General features: G+C 38.4%; 1 protein-coding gene across 1 annotated transcript in view; it reads left to right on the plus strand.

Moving 5' to 3' along the window:
• rasa2 (RAS p21 protein activator 2) overlaps positions 1-14,377 on the plus strand; it is a 31,183-nt gene extending 16,806 nt beyond the window's left edge. Inside the window, exons 7-24 of the mRNA XM_028045533.1 lie at positions 678-750; positions 863-939; positions 1,396-1,497; positions 4,469-4,622; positions 4,849-4,997; positions 5,316-5,430; positions 6,657-6,731; positions 6,832-6,955; positions 7,214-7,320; positions 7,423-7,506; positions 7,594-7,671; positions 7,758-7,831; positions 7,987-8,093; positions 8,845-8,927; positions 9,330-9,538; positions 10,629-10,732; positions 10,922-11,102; positions 12,045-14,377. Coding sequence (XP_027901334.1) covers positions 678-750; positions 863-939; positions 1,396-1,497; positions 4,469-4,622; positions 4,849-4,997; positions 5,316-5,430; positions 6,657-6,731; positions 6,832-6,955; positions 7,214-7,320; positions 7,423-7,506; positions 7,594-7,671; positions 7,758-7,831; positions 7,987-8,093; positions 8,845-8,927; positions 9,330-9,538; positions 10,629-10,732; positions 10,922-11,102; positions 12,045-12,075 — 1,927 coding nt within the window. The 3' untranslated portion in view covers positions 12,076-14,377. The remainder of the gene's footprint in view (positions 1-677; positions 751-862; positions 940-1,395; positions 1,498-4,468; positions 4,623-4,848; positions 4,998-5,315; positions 5,431-6,656; positions 6,732-6,831; positions 6,956-7,213; positions 7,321-7,422; positions 7,507-7,593; positions 7,672-7,757; positions 7,832-7,986; positions 8,094-8,844; positions 8,928-9,329; positions 9,539-10,628; positions 10,733-10,921; positions 11,103-12,044) is intronic.
• The last annotated feature ends 2,572 nt before the right edge of the window (positions 14,378-16,949 follow it).

Genomic DNA, 16,949 nt, shown 5'->3' on the forward strand with positions numbered 1-16,949 from the left:
TCCAAAATATTTCAAAACATTTTAGTCATTGTAGACTAAACTGTGCCCCAGCTGGCCAGACGTCAGAGCAAACATCCAAAGAAATATTTTTGTTATGAAAATGTCACAAACTAAATGGTGACAACTGTTTCTTTCAGTTAACTTGAACTCGGCTTCATGTAAAATATATGGCAATATTGAACTAAAATCTATTAAGAAAGAGAGCTGGGCAATCCCTCGGCTGACATCGTGTCAATATAAAATGAAACTTATGAATCTCCGGTTAGCGACGCTTTCAATACATTTTAACTTTTTATACAAGCACTATGCTTTCTCCTCTGGTGTCATAGTTCATTCTATGCTACATGAAGACACACGCGTGTCTTAAAACTCCTGCGTGTCATTAAGAGTTTTTTTAATTTCTTTGGTGTGGAGTGCTTTTAAATCTTCATATCTCCAGTTTCTGTCTTAAGGTTTAACATCATACAATAAAAACAGATGTGCTTGTCCATTTCTGACATGGATGCCCTGAACACATTCTTTGTCAAATTTTGTTCACCAAACTTTGACACTCTAGGACAAATTTATGCATTATTACCTGAAGAGCAATTTCACTTAGATTTTCATATTGTTTTTATAATGTAAACATTCCTTAACCACTTGTGTGAAATTAATTTATTTCCATCTTATGTCCTTAGATCAGACCAAAAGAAAACAAAAGTAAAGAAGAAAACCAGCAACCCATATTTTGAGGAAACCTTTTTCTTTGAGGTGAATTATACATGATTGATTTGAATCAGACGTTCTCATGATAGATTTATAACGTACGTAACTATATTTTTGAATAAACATACTGATAAAGCCTCTGCAAATTTATCCTCAGGTGACACGGTCCAGCAGCTACTCTAGAAAATCACAGTTTCCTGTGGAGGAGGAGGACATTGAAAAGCTTGAGATCAGGTGAGTTTTATTTTATGTGCACCATGCGTCTGCTCTGTTTCCCCTTAGTCTTGCTTCTCTAGACCTTTGGATCAAAAATGTTAACTTAGCTGCGGTGTGTTCTGACTGCTGATGGAGAGCCTTGTCTTCTGTTAAGAAAGGTGGGGCCTCCATCACAATGGAGTCGTAGCTCACTGGTAAGAGTAGACAGGTTAAAAGGTAAACACTCATGCATGGTTTTGAGGTTTGAATTTGAGGTGGCGTTATTGCACTGGCATTGTTTTAGTTCCTGTGCACACAGGAGGTAAGCACCACTCAGTAGTGACATGTTCTTTGGAGTCCCTCTTGCTGTACCTGTATCGGGTGGCTTGTTTGTGCGATGTTGACCACACTTGTGTGTGTTGTGTCGGGCTTGACGAACAGCAGTTTAACATTCACAGATGAAAAGCGTAATGTTTACATTTTCTTTCCTTGCAGAGTGGATCTCTGGAACAATGAAAATCTGGCTCAGGATGTGTTTCTCGGAGAAACGAGAGTTCCTGTCAAGATCCTTCAGAGCGACCACATGCACAAAGCCTGGTAAGGACCAGCCGTGGAAAAAAATGCTGTCATTTTCCTAATCCTCCAGCTTTGTGGTTCTACAGCATACTCAATAACAAAGTTGAAAAAGTAATTTGATTACTGATTAATCTTTTAAAAAGCAACTGTTATTTTGCTGATTACTTCATTTTAAAAGAAATTTATATTACAAGTAACTTTATTAGTTATAATATAAAGGCAGCAGCTGCCAACAATGCCCATGGACAGCCTCAACATAAAAATGACCAGTTTTGCCATTGCTTCTTTTACAGGAAGTGCATTTTTAACAGATTTGTTCAAAATGATTTGTATCTCCTGGTTTTTAAGTTGAGCTTAAAATCAATTTTCTGAAAAAAAAAGATGTTTTTTCTTGACTCAACATGAATACCTGTTTTTGCACATAAAATACAAAATTTATAAAATACCTTTTCACTTGACATATTTAACTGTTAACACTGTAATGGAAACGTTTACCATTTATATCATTGTTCATAAATGTGACTATTAGATTTTTTTTTTCTTTTATGTGTAATTACATATTTTGAACAAAACTGTGGAGTTGGGCGAGTTAAACTCATTGAGTGCAGCCTTCAGGTTTTTCTCCATCTCTGTACTACTCCTTTCAGGAAGGGAAAAATGCTCGGTGAGACTGCTTGGCATTGATTGTAATTTATTATGACACGAAACGAGGGCAAGTAACCATGCGCAGGGGAGGCATTTCATCTGCAACATGTCACCTGACCAACTACTTTAACTCTCCCCTACTCGCTGGTTTTGCACTGAAGTCCAGCTTTTGTTGTTTGGTTGGTTAAGGAATCGCCTGCAAATAGTCACAGCTCTCTGCTTCGCAAAACCCGATGGAGCTTTCTCCTCAAGTCTGACCGTTTCTTCAACTCTGTTTTTTGAAGCTGGATGAGTTTGTCACCTGCACAGAGTTCGCAACAAACCCTAATATTGTCGTCTTTAACTGATATTTTCAGCTGGAAAACATGCAAAACTCTTCCCCCGACTGTTTGCATTTGTGCTGCTGACTGCTTGGTTTGTATTTTGAACTGTCATGTTGAAAATGTGATTTGTCGCATACATAACGCCACTCAAATCGTCGCAAAAAGAAAGCAGATATGTTTTGTTACTAAGGAAAATGATAAAAGGACTTGGATGTGTAACTATAATCTGGTTCAGAAATAGTAACATGTTAAGATGAGATATTACTGACTGATTACTTATTAGTACTTCATGTTAAGGTATATATGTAATGTCTGGCTGTGTCTCAGATTATGGTATGACCGATTTGGCTAGAAAGGCAGATTATTTTTTTTATTTATTATTTTTTATTATTATATTGCCTCTGCATGAACAAAACTCAAAATCTCAAAATCTATTTAGGCAATTTCAGAAAATTGCATCCTAAACTAGCTTCAGGATATTGCAATAAAGGGGTTATTCATATTTTTCATTTTTAAAAAGAAAAGTCTTTGTTTCACAATCATGCACTACTACTGCACATACTGTAAGTACTTCAAGACACTGAAGCTCAAAGATGTAAAGAAATAGCTGCACTGAATTATATAGGAATGTTATTAGTCTCTTTGAATCTACCTCCTTAGTAAAACAGCAGTTTGGTTGAATTGGTACTGAGCCAGATTAAAGCGCATGCTGCACACCAGGCTACTTGCTCTTTTTACACATTAAAACTGCCCTTGAGCGTATAAAGTCCTATTTGATTAAAGTGCTGGAAGTCAAACCCTCCCTTTCAAGTTCACTCCCTAAGGTCTATAAAGTTGAGTTGAGCCTTTTTGCTGTTTTACTGGTATTTTATTAAAAGTGTGTATTACACATCTATCAGGACAGCATGTTCTGCCAAGTTTTCACAGCCGCTACAAGGTGACTAGAAGAACCTCCCCAGATTTCTGTGTTCAGCAGTTTTTCCTTTGTGTGGATGTGGCCCAGCTTTGCGTCGGAGTAGGTGATATGGGATTATGCCAGATAGCAATCTGTTGGTACATGAAGCCTGCAAGTGTAGTGTGTGGGTGGCTCGTTGCATGGTGGCATTACCTCATGTCCTGTGTTACCTCATGGTCCAAATAACATCAAATGAAGTATCTCTGTGTCTGTTCTGTGATCCATGTAGTTCATTAGCTTCAGCTAATAATGCTTTTCTTTTTTATTTTAATTTTTTTACACAACCCCAACATGTGATTACTGAATGAATCAGTGTGCTGCAGCAATATAGGCAGTTTTTTTTTCTTAACCTACTTAAAGCAGAAGCTCTCCTTACAAAAGCCTCTCAATAGTTTTATTAAAAACAGTTGCAGAGTTTATGAATGATCACTAAACCTTTTATCAATATCTGATATCGACTGGCCCTGAAGCACTTGACTGGTACAAACATATAAGCGTGAGATTATATGAAGCACATGTGTGAAATAGAAAATATAGTTTATGAATTACCTGATGAAAGATAAAGGTTGGAAGTTGACTCCTAAATTAATTGGGAGGACTTTGAGGTGCTATAAAGCTTTTGAGATCTTGAGTCACTATTTCTGATTCCTCAGTATGTGCATCTTAATTAAAACCTTATGTTTTTGTGGTTTTTACCATTTTAAATTACGGTAGTGTGGCATCAGATTAAAGTTGATCTGACAGTTAAAAAGCTTGGGATTTAAGATTTTCTTCTCCATTCTAACTGGTTAAATAATTTCTTCAACTCTGAACAGTTTCCTCAGGTTAAAGGAAACATTTTGTACTTTACGTAGCTTCATGCATATTGCATTAGAAATGACATCTTTAGGGGTTGTATTCCTTGCCGAGGTTTCAGTATCTGGAAAATACTCTATCCAATCTTTTCCTCTTGTCTATAAAGAAACTTGAACTAAATTATACTGGGTTGTTTTGTTGTTGTTGTTTTTTAGTAAAATTTTTCCCGTACACACCTGTAAATTGTCCCCTCCCTTTTGCTGTGCTCTTTCAGGTATCTCCTCCAGCCTAAAGGGACAGGCAGCAAGTCCAAGTCTGATGATTTGGGACAACTGCGTTTGAAGCTCACTTACATTGAAGACACGGTGCTGCCCTCTACCTGCTACACACCTCTCTGCAACTTGCTGCTCAAATCCCCCGATGTGAAGGTAACACCACAGCTGAACCGAACCAGTGGTCAATGTTGTATTTGGAAAATAATTGCTGGTCACTTATTGTTTTCCTTCTCTTTCACTTTCATCCCTCTTTTTGACCCTTGCAGCCACCCTTTAAGCCCACTTTCAGTTTTGTTTTGTTTTTGTTGTTGTTTTTTATTTTTTTTATTTATTTTACCTTCTCAGTTTTTTTGTTGATGTGCTTTTTGTTCTCCCTCAGCCCATCTCGGCATCAGCAGCACACATCTTGGGGGACATCTTCAGAGAGCGATACGAGGCCGTTCTGCCCATGGTCCGGCTGCTGCTCTACCACAGCCGTTTTGTGCCTTTCGTCTCTGCTGTGGCGGCTCTGGAGCTGGACAACACTCAGTGAGTGTTCACCCCCGCATGTGTGATCAGTGACACATCCGATGTTGTTCTGTAGTGCTGTGAACGCAGATGGATAGAAGTGTTAAAGTTGGTTTCTGTTTTATTTGCGATAATAATGTAACCACAGACAAATATGAAAAGGGAAGTACCACAGAAAATAAAACTGACATTAAAGCTGGAATTTCTGTGTCAGCTTCTCTTTTAATTTCATTTACTGGGCGTTGCATAATAATGCGCAAGGTGTCATTATGTCGCATTGGGACATTTTTCTGAGAGAGAAACTGTAGCACTTGTTAATCTAATAATCTTTGTTTACAGGGAGGCTAACACTATATTCCGAGGCAACTCACTGGCAACTCGCTGCATTGACGACATGATGAAGATCGTGGGAAAGAGTTACTTGGCTGTTACATTGAAGCCGGTTATTGATGAGGTATGAATAAGACAGAAACTCACAGAATCAGACGCTCATTCAGTAATTATAAAGCCACAATGTGTTGGGAAAAGAAAAACCTTTTCACAGCTGCCTTTCTGTGTCAAACCTGCCTCTGTACAAATGTCATTAGTGGGTTGAGGTTTCACACGTTGCTACATCCACCCTTGTCAAAAACGGGACAAACAATATTGTAGCTCTCATTGAATGATTTCCTCTAATTTTAGAATAGAATTACTTTATTCATCCCAGCAGGGAAATTATTTCGCAGTTACAGCAGCATAGAGACAAGACACACAGCAACCACCACTGAGTAGCAATGTAGACAAGATAAAATAAGAATAAAATATGACATGCTGTCAATATAAAAAGCACCTTAGAGCAGTCCTTGCAAGGATTCAAAATGCAGAATAGAATGTATATGTAAATATATGTACAGCAAGTGTGCCACAGTGCATTGTGCGAAATTGGACTGATTAGTGCAGAACAGTGATTTAGCTTTTATTGTACAGTGAGATGGCATGTACAACAAAAGCTAAATCACTGTTCTGCACTAATCAGTTCAATTTCGCACAATTGGTTTGGTACCTTAAAATAAAGCTACCATAAGATGTAGAGACTAAGCTTTTGTTTGAAAACTATTTCATCCCCTGCTCACTTACACTTTTCTCCATCACCATGGGGAACAACTATTCATTCATATAGCACTTTGATAGCCATTGATCAATAAAATACCTAATTGTGACAACTTTTTTATTGAGAATGTTTCCAACAAGTTAAAATGTAAAACATACAATTATTTCATTTGGTATCCTAGACTTTTGGAAGTATGTTCTACTCAGACAAAAGTCTGAATAGAACAGGTAGTAATTACTACCTGTTCTATTCAGGTAGTAATTACTACCTGTTGAATAGAACAGGTAGTAATTACTACCTGTTCTATTCAGTGGGTCCAGAATGGGTCAAATTTTGTTCGTACTGCTAAACTACTGTAAACACAAGTGTAGCAGGACACCTAAGCAGGTAATCTAAGGAAATGTCCTCAGTTCGTCTTGAGGGACTTCACACCGATTTGTCTGTCAGACATGATCGAATGACCAATGTTAATGCCACGTGTGAAAAGGGTTTGTTAGTACTGTAGTTTCTGTCGTTTAACTTCAAAACATTTTCTTCTATGTTCAGTGACTGGATTGAGTGTTGATCATTTACCTGTTACCTCTTCATAGATTTGTGACTCCAACAAAACATGTGAGATAGACCCCATTAAGCTAAAGGAAGGTGACAACGTGGAGGTCAACAAGGTAGACAGTCCTCACTTGTTTTGTTTGTTTTTATGCACACGATTGAGACTGTACATTTCCAAAAATAAAGTCCTTTAAATCACATTTATTACTGTTGCAGGAAAATCTTCAGGTTTATGTCCAGAAGGTTTTCTCCTCCATCACTCAGTCCAGCTCCAACTGTCCTCCTCTGATGTGTGACGTCTTCAGATCGCTCAGACATCTCGCCTGCAAACGCTTCCTAGGTAAGGAAAATCTCTGTAAGGTGCAGCTAATTAAAAGTTCCCCTTTAAAACAAAATTCATGAGCAGAATTACTCATGAAACCCATTTTTGCCATTATTCTGTAACAGTATTCGAATATTTGGTGGTGTTGGTTTTATTTGCCAGTAGGTGGAGCCAAATCATTAAGATCTCATTGACTCTGTGTGTAATGCCTTTACAGTCGGTTCTTTTTCATAGTCCTAACTCGGTGATATTAACAAGTTTCTTTTCTTTTTGTAGGCGACCCACATGTTCAGTACTCTGCTGTGAGCAGCTTCGTGTTCCTGCGCTTTTTCGCTGTGGCAGTTCTCTCCCCACACTCGTTCCAGCTCCGATCGCATCACCCCGTAAGTGCAAAGCCTCTGCTACCAGCATGTTCTGCTTTATGATCTGCTCTGTGTGTATTTGCTCTGTAAACAGACCTCATTGTCATGCTTTTGTACTTGCAGGATCCTGAGATCGCCCGCACACTCACTCTCATCTCAAAAACTATTCAGACTCTTGGCAGCTGGGGTAGTTTGTCTAAAAAACTGGTAAAGAAAAGAAGAGTGTAAAGATTTATACAATTATTCTCCTACAATGTTCATCTGTAACCAGTTGAAAACTTTTTCTGCCTTCAGTCCAGTTTTAAAGAAAGCTACATGTACGACTTCTACAAGTCATTCCAAGAAGAAAAGTGCATTGAAAAAGTTAAAAAGGTATTTATCATAAACCTGCTCTACAGTCCAGTATATTTCAATTGTTTTGTTTATATCTACTTATTAGCATTTTTGTCTGCTTCCAGTTTCTTGACGAAATCTCGTCCAACGTGAGTAAAGAGTCCAGCAGACAGGAGGACGCTGTGGTTCTGAAGGAGGGGTGAGTTGTTTCCATTAGCCCATATGATCATTGACGAATATAGTTTCCTGCAAATTGTTATTATTAATTACTCTTCCATCTAAAGCCTTGCAGCTGGGTAACTTGGGTGGAAAGGACTTTTACTGATTCTGCGTGTATCTTATTTGTTTTTCAAGGGAAGTGCAGAAACGTACCCAAGGAAAGAAGAACTTCTCTAAGAGAAACTTTAAGAAGAGATGGCTGAGAGTGACCAACAAGGAGCTCTCCTACCACAAACGTAAAGGTGAGACCGCTCATTCTCATAATCCAACTCAATGAGAGGATAAACTGCTGGAAATTGCATAAGAAGTCAGTTAACCTTAACATGTTTTCTTGGTGAAAAGTAAATGCGTCAACCTCGAGGCTCCTCATGCTCTCTTACTGCCTGGCCTGTCAGTATATGTAACGACCCTTTAAAGTCGTTCTTTGAAGGGTTCCTGCTGTGCCTGCACGTTTCATTTTCAGAGTGTAGATTAAATTGTGCTGTTAGATGTTTAAAGCTTAGGATATTATTCAGTGAAACCTAACTCTTTAAACTTTAACAAACCTCTGAGGCCTTCACAGAACACCTGCATTTATACTGAGATTAATTTGTCCAAAATACTTGGATATTTTGGGGTGTCAAAGTATTGGGGGCTAGTGGAAAGACTGAGATTATCTGTGTTGTAAAAATCCCCAAATTCTCATCTTTACCATGAAACCTTTTGGTTATATCACAATAAAACGTAGAGGTTCCAGTGGTGGGAATTTTGTGACCAAAATGTTACAAGCCGATGTCTGAATGGTTCATGTTGCTCTCACTCGTAAACTCTTGGCTGATCTGACCTGCAGTTCAATGCAACTTTGCAGCTCCACATGCTTTACTTTCCTCAAATTAGATTTATGGCTTCTCCTTACCCTTCGGACAAGATTAATCTGTAATGTTTTGGTACTGAGAGCTCCACCACTGTTATCATAATTGGTATAAACATGACGGAGTGTTTTCTCGCCGACAGGGAAAGAGGCCCTCTGCACCATCAGCGTCAAAAACATCCAGGCGGTGGAGAAACTCGATGAAAGTGCCTTTAACCGCAAAAATGTAAGTCGGTCAGCCTGGGGTATCTCTTACCACCTTTCATTAGTTTCCTGCTTTGAAATGGAAGTGGTGTTGAGATCACGTCCCGGCGTTAAAACAATAAAAACGTTTTCAGCCTCATGAATCTTTTCTGACATTTCCCTTCAGTAGATTTGAATAGTTCACCATTAAAGCTCTGAAAAGCCTTCAGAATTGCCACTTTGGAGTGTTTTGAAAACTGTTAACTCTAAATACTTAGCAGCATAAAATTGGCTCTTGCATATAAAATTTTATGTCTGTAGCTGCAAGCATGAACAATCAAACTGTTAACATTTAAATCTTCTTACGGGATTTGAAAGTGTGCTTGCTGTGTAACACAAGTTCCTTGTCTTAATACCTAAAGACTGTTTTGTTTCCTCTTGTTAGATGTTTCAGGTGGTCCTCTCAGAGAAGCCGCTCTACGTTCAGGCAGGAAACTGCGTGGAGGCCAGCGAGTGGCTGGAGATCCTGGGCCAGGTCAGCCGCTGCAACGAGGGACGCTTGACCACTTACCACTCGTCGAATTACACCGCTGGAGCGTGGCAGTGCTGCAAAAACCAGAGCAGCAGCGCTCCCGGCTGTAAGCCCTGCACAATGTGAGTGCAGGATGAAATCGCCTGGAAACTATCTAGCTAACGCTGCAGATCACAGTTCACACCCAGTAAAAAGAGTCGACTGCTGTTCTGAACCCGGGCCGCCTCTGATGTTAAATGTGACCACCTATGTAGACGCAGAGTCCTGCTCGAAGCACGCTTTGGAAAAATGCACAGCTATTTGTCTAAAATGGCAAATAAAAACAACAGTAAGCAAATTAAATGAGGTGAAAAGTTAAATTCATCACAAAGACAAATACACGCCTAAAAACTGAGACCCTGATGCATTACTGCCAAACCATTTCCAGTGTTGATGATTGTATTCTTCAGTTCAACTAAAATCAAGTAAACCTATGTATACAAAATGATTTCTTTATTATTCTTAGGTAAGGGAATTTTTATTTTATTTTTTATTCGGTTGCTAAAAAATAAAATGCCTCACTTTTTGCCATGTTTTACTCTGGGTATGCTGTTCTTTGTGTGGGGCTTAGTTTTGTTTTAGGCTAATCTTTGCCAAAAGCTTGGTTTCACCACCATGACCCAGATTTCTTCCAGCGTTCTTTAGGTTTTAAGCCTAAATGATTCAGTTTCGCAAACACATTCCTTAGTTCAGTAACAACCTGTAATTGTATCTTTTCTGTTAGCTACATTCCCCAACAGAGCTTTCTATTTTTCAGTAGAATTACCCTGGAGTGTCTATGACATAATAAGTAGAAGAAACATGGAAATGAATTGTGAAACCTGACATTTTAACAGGAGTGTGTACTCTTTTTATGATCTCTTGTATTAAGTAGACATAAAACTCCTGGTAACAAAGGAGTTTCTCACTGTTGCATAGAAACTAGTGCGTCTTAAAATGCTTCATAATGTAATCTTTGCAGGAATTGAGCCAAATTTGAGTTCAGGATGTTTCTGTGGCTGGGAGAAACTTACAATTCATAAAAAGCACATTCCTGCCGTCTTCAACATTTACTTTCAAAGCTTCGAACATTACTTGAGTTGCCGTTTTCACTTTCCGGCTCGTTTGTCTCTCACCTTCATTCTTGAATGACCTCCTTTTCTCTCCTCACACGTTTGTCCCCTCCTGTTGCAGCACCATGCTGGCCAACCTGCAGCTGGACATCGACTGTGACCGGGAAGCAGAGAGAATCTTCTCCCTCCTCTCATCTAATGAATCCAAGCTACAAAACATGGAAGGTCAGCATGTGCTCATGAGCTGTCGGGTTGAAGTAAAGTAGAAGGACTTATGTGTATTTTACATGTTCACTCAAAGTAACACGTTGGATTCTTTACAGCAGAGACGCTGTCTAAACTTGCTGGACACTTAGTAAGCGGGTGTTAGATTTTACAATCTGGCCAAAACTAACGGCTGTGTCCTGCCCACAGATGCGTGTGCCAGCATGGCGGTGTACCAGGGCCCTCAGAGGGAACAGGAGGAGTACTCCAAGTTCACCATTCAGGAACCCAAAGAGACTTTTCAGACCCTCAAACAGCTCCGAAACGTCATGGAGGAGCTGCAGAGGCAGCACAACAGCAGGAATAACATCACTGCACAGTACGGAAGCCTGTAAGTCGGCGCCAAACCTCCTCTGCATGATGCCTCTGCAGCGTCTTATAGAAAGTATTCACGCTTCTTCAACACTTTAGCATGTTGTAATGGTGCTGCCGTCTGAGGTTTGTTATGGGGATTTCATGTGATAAACCAAGACAAAGTAGAACTTGATGGTGAAGAGGAAAGAAAAGGGGTACATGGCTTTCAAAAGAGGTTTTTAAATAAAAGACTGTAAAGTGTGCACATTTGTGTTCAGCCCTCCAGGATTTCAGCTTGTAGAAAAACTTTTCTCAAAAGTTACAGCAGGAAGTTTATTGGAGTGCAAAGAGACGTTTTTAGGTCTTCCCACATATTCTCATTTCCATTTAGTTCTGGCCTTTGACTGGGCCAATCTAACACATGAATATGCCTTAGTCTAAACTATTATACAGTAACTCCAGCTGATTTTTTTTTTCTCTCTGCTAAGAAAATCTTCCTCACAGTATGATTCCGCCATATCCATTTTTCATCATAGGTATTTTGTGCTTAGAGGAATGTGCACTATCAGTTTCCCTTTGCACAAAAAACCTTTATGTATTCTAGTCCATCCGTTATCTTTACCCACTGGTCCTTTTAGGGCCGCGGAGGACAGACTGTTGATCTATCACATAAAATTTCCCTAAAAATACATTGAAGTTTGAAGATTTAACGTAGCAAAAGTTCAAGAGAAACAAATAATGTCTGTGTCATGTCTTGAACGCCGTCCTCCTTTATTAGGCCGCTGTTGAACAATTCGTTCTGTCCAGCCTAACATGCTTGTTTATGATTCTGCCTGCGGGGGTAAATAATCAGACACCTCCCTCATAAAGAAATGCCCTTAACTCCATAGTTCATCTAGTAATTACTGTGATTAAGTACAGTAATGGCTATGATGGATAACTAACTGATGTAGTCACTCTGATGCTTTCTCTGTTTCAGTGACAACCCCATAGTAGGGAAAACCTCTTAGCCTGGGTGGGCCGGTGTGGCCTGAAACAGCCCCGCCAGCAGGGGTCAGTGCACCACAGAGGACCACGAAAAGCCCACGAAGATGTCCGAGCAAGTGACGAGGAGAATGATATACACCCTGACCTCCACACGTTTAGTCCACTATGAATGAACCTTTTTTTTTCTTTTTTTTGTGGGCTGCACTGCAGACTGATTCTTCATGTATCCACAGAGGCATCACTAGATGGTGTGTGAATAGGCTGCTATATATATAAATATATATATATATATATGTGTATTTTTAAAATCTACTCTGTTTTATATCAACAGCTGTGATGATGATCACTCCCTCCTTATTTTTAAATGTTTTTAAAACCTCAGTTCAATAACAATCATCACTCTGGAGGATCGTCCTCTTGTTTGTGCCCCTCAAATTGTTTAGTGTCCTTCTTCTGAACAAATGTATGTGTGTTTTATAAAAAAAAAACAAGCCAATCTGCCTTACTGATGGAGATTCTTTTCACATTTAATACTGAGGAAACAATGCAAACGCACTTTAAATATTTGGAGCTGTCCGAATGGAAATGATTAGATACTTGGTATCAGCTTTATGATCATTACATGATCCTGAGTACATATTTTTTTTGTTTCACTCCTGTACAATAACGTTGAATGCCTGTTAAATATATATATATGTTAAGATATTTTTGTCAACCAAAGGCAATCTCGTGTACGTACGTGTATATGTATTTTGTACACAAACTGTTAAATTTGAGACAGAATATAAATATATGTATATGTTTAGTTTGTTCGTCTGGTTTAACATATCCTTTTTATTGACTTTTAGGGCAAGCAGTTTTGCATGCATTCAGCTTTGAATCTGGACTGTGGTAAAGAGTTGTGTTTGCTTGTGATTGTGAACTGTTGATGGTACGGTGTGCATCGGACCCGTGATGTTCATGCTTAGAGCTCCCCACGCCCCCAACATGGCCGATGCTAGACACAGTAGAGGTCCCGCCGAGAGGAGGCGGCCAGAATAACAGGCGACTCCCTTCATCTCTAAATTCGTCCGACAATCGCAGCGACGGCGCCCCTTCATGCTCGTCTTTCACACCGGCAGCACTCCAAAGCTAAAGCTGCTACGCTTTTATTATTTTAAAGGTTTTTGTTTTTTTTTTATATCTGGAGTTTGAAAAGTTTTCACAGCGCCTCCCTGCCAGAGAAGGTTGTAAAAAGTCTAAAGTGTGAAGAAAAACATGCATTAATCAATTAGGAGTCTTGGAGTGACTCCATCGTAGGTCCTCCCCTCTACCTTTTTTTTTCTCCCCCTTTTGCACCCATACAAACAATGAAGAAGAAGAAACTTGAATTTGTTTTAACATGTCGAACAGTTGATGTTAAGAATACAGGGTTAACCACTTTGTACGTATGCAAAAACATTGCTTTTGTCTGATTTAATTGCTAACGTGCATATTTTCATTATTTAACAATTTTATGTTTCATGATAAAAGTTTTTGTATCTATTTTTTTTGTAAACTGATTTGAATATGTTGCTATGCTGGTACATGTCTCTTGTTAAACTGCTTTTTTTTTTTTTTTTCTTTAGGCTGCTGCTGTTTTGCATTCACCTGCAACATTTTCACTTTACAGGAGTTTAATGCTAACATTTTTTTATTGTTTCATTTCAGATTAAAACCTATTGACCTTAGATGAAGCTAAACACAAATATTAAACTATTATCTGAAGATTTTCACTTCAAAAAGCATATATTTAGATTTTTATTTCTAAATAAGGGAACATCTTCATTTTCTTTCTTTATGGTTGCAGAAGTAGAAATGCCGGAGTGCAGAGCAGCATGCAGGAGCCGGGTTTATGTTAAAATTTGACCAAACTAAAAGGGAACATGCTTAGATCTACTTCTGTTAGACAAATACCTCCCAGAAAACCTTTTGTCAAATCGCATACAAGATGTGTTTCTGAGCACTTTGTTTTAACGAGAGAACAAATTAGTTTCTTGGACATTTTTAAAATCCAGCAAACATTTCCTTCGACCAGCTCTCGCTAAAGGGAGATTACAAAAGGCAGGATCATCTGAAGGGATTGTTTGGTTGTGTTTTATTTATTTTTAACTTGAGTTTTGATTTGAATTTTAATTGGATTTTTTCCAGCATACAGCCACTAGTGAAAGCAAGAGGTTATTTAAACATATCCAACTCATTTCTGAATGTTCAGCCTCAGTTTGTTGTCTGGTTTTATACTAATAGAGCAATGTATTTCACATTTATGGTCCATATTGTCTCAGAATAAACACTTTGCCAACAGTCCTTTTCGTGGAGAGTGTGATTTGTGTTCGCATTGATATAATCTAATATTTCAGTAAATTTAATTCAAAAACAAAGAAAATAATAATGGCGTTGTGCCATAGGTTTCATTGTTGCATAATAGTTTTTTTTTTTCTTACATTTTTAGTCTACATTTGTTTCCATCTATCCTCCCATTAACTCAAGATCGTTCCCACGGCATGCTTCCACTGCCATGGGTCAAGAGGGATGTGCAAAGATTTTTGTTTTTCATGCAATAAGCTGCGTTTTTGCGTTTAGTTGGGTTGAATGCATACAACTTCACATTTTAGATATTAAAAGTCTCCAATTTACAGCTGCAAACTATCATCACTATTCCAACTGTCTGAATCCATTTCTAGTTTCTACTTGTGTGCATTGGCAGAAAAATGCTCAAATTTTAAATTAAAAAATGTACAAAAAAAACCAGTTAAGTCCTCTGGCTGGGTGTAGAATTTGATTAAGCGGTCTTAGGTTAGGCTCAGGCATTACAAGTAGCAAACCAAGTAAACCTACTCAGGTCTGAGTACAGATTGGATTTCTATTTTCTGCTTTGCTTTAAGTTGATCTCTTGATTTCACCCAGAAGGTGATTACAGGGATCAAAGAACAATCCCTCTGATGGCATTACAGAAAAATAATATTCTCACATTCAATTTCTGAAATGTTTCGGAGTTAACAGATTGAAACATCACCACAATGCTCATTTCATTTCTTCACTTTTAGTTTTTTTTCCCCCTTTATCACCAGCTGTAACAATGATCAATATTAAAGTGAGAACCATGTAAGTTATTTATTTCTTTTACTCGCCAGTGTTCATTGGTATGATAATAAATGCTTACAGTACATCTTCATCCCTTAGCAGGATATTGATTACCTGTGAGGTGGTTTCCTTTAGGATTGTAGCAGCTGTAATTTGGACATGGCTTTGATTTACAAGCAGCACCACAAGTTTTCCTTTTCCTTCTTCTAACAGGGAACGTAGTTTGGAGGATTGCATGCCAAGAATCTGTTTGTGTTTGAAGGATCAGGTCTGCACCACAGCAAGAGACGTCCTCATGTTTCAGCAGCGCAGAGCTCTTTATGAGAAGTCAAGCAGACATGCAGAGAAGAGAAGGTTATGAAAACATTCGTGGAGAATACACACGCTATCCCAACCAGTGCTGCTCTTTGACCCTGGAGCCTGACCTCAGCCTCACCGGTTGATACTCTTCTGCATAATTATGCTGCAACTCGACTGTAAAGGGACAAATCTGATTGAGCAGGAAGAGGTTGGGAATTTTGTCATTACAGGGGATATATATTATATTACTGAATCTGGGTCCTGACTGCAGAGGAACAGCAGTACCAACATAAGTAATCATGACATAAAATCCCATCTGTGTTGTATAATACCTTCTGTTTGGGATCATAGAAAACAACCATACATAAATAGTGTTCAGAGCACCAGTCTATCATCATCAATGGAAGTAAAAGTCATTGCGCAGAAACAATTGTACATCTTGAATTTGTTTCACATTCTGTCATGTTTCAACCAAAGATATTCGCATTTTATTGGGACTTCATGTGACTGCGTATAGTGTAAAAACGGCAAAACTGTCAGATTCAGATTTATTCGTGTCCCAAATGGGCATTTGATGTTACAGCAAGTATAAAACCTAAAAGACAAAGTATCAAAGTTAACAAATAAAAAAACAATAAAACATACCAAAAAAGACATTGAATCAAATTCCTCCACATTTTTAACAAGCAGTCAAATGTTTTATTTGGTAGTTCCCACTGAACTGACTCACAGTACATTTTCTACCCTTGATTGGATTGCCAGACCCACCACACACTCATTAACCTTTGCCATGTGCTGGTGTGTGCCTCATTTGGTTTTCCACTGTGAAACACAGAGTGAATATTTTAGCAAAGGACAGAGGCCAGAAACATGGATTGGAGACCAACAGGCTCAAAGTAATCAAGATCATTTTGTGACACCCACCAACTTATTTACATTTATCTGTCGTCTCATATTGGATTTATAAGCTTACTAACTTCTGGCTCCCAGTTCCTACCTTCTTACTGTTTCTTGTCATGTTTTAATTACAGCTGCATGTCATCTCAAATTGCTCTCCAGCCTTTTGAACTCACAACAGAAACAGAGACGCATTTAGATCCAGTTTACATCCTTTGCTTGTTTAAACTCACTCAACACAGGCTTTTGATGGGTATTTCTGAGCCAAAATAATGCAGATTTTCCTTCAGATGTGTTGATTCAAAGAGTCCAGATACTGTAGTTTACCTCATTTTTAATATTTCTGTGGTATACGCATGTTGCTGAGATCTGATTTAATACTTTAGCATTATCAAGTGTATCTATTCAGTTATCAGAGCATCCCTTCATCCCATAAGGTGAATATCCATGATAAAAGTAAATTATTTATAATAAGCAGCGCCTTGCAAAGGTTCAATGTATTTTACTGTGATTTCATGTGATAGGCTGACACAAAGTAAGGAATAATTGTAAAATAGAAGAGAAAGGATAAATGATTTTTAAATTTCTTTCTTAATTT

This window comes from Xiphophorus couchianus, chromosome 18 (genome assembly GCF_001444195.1).
Source record: "Xiphophorus couchianus chromosome 18, X_couchianus-1.0, whole genome shotgun sequence".
Classification (NCBI taxonomy): Eukaryota; Metazoa; Chordata; class Actinopteri; order Cyprinodontiformes; family Poeciliidae; genus Xiphophorus; species Xiphophorus couchianus.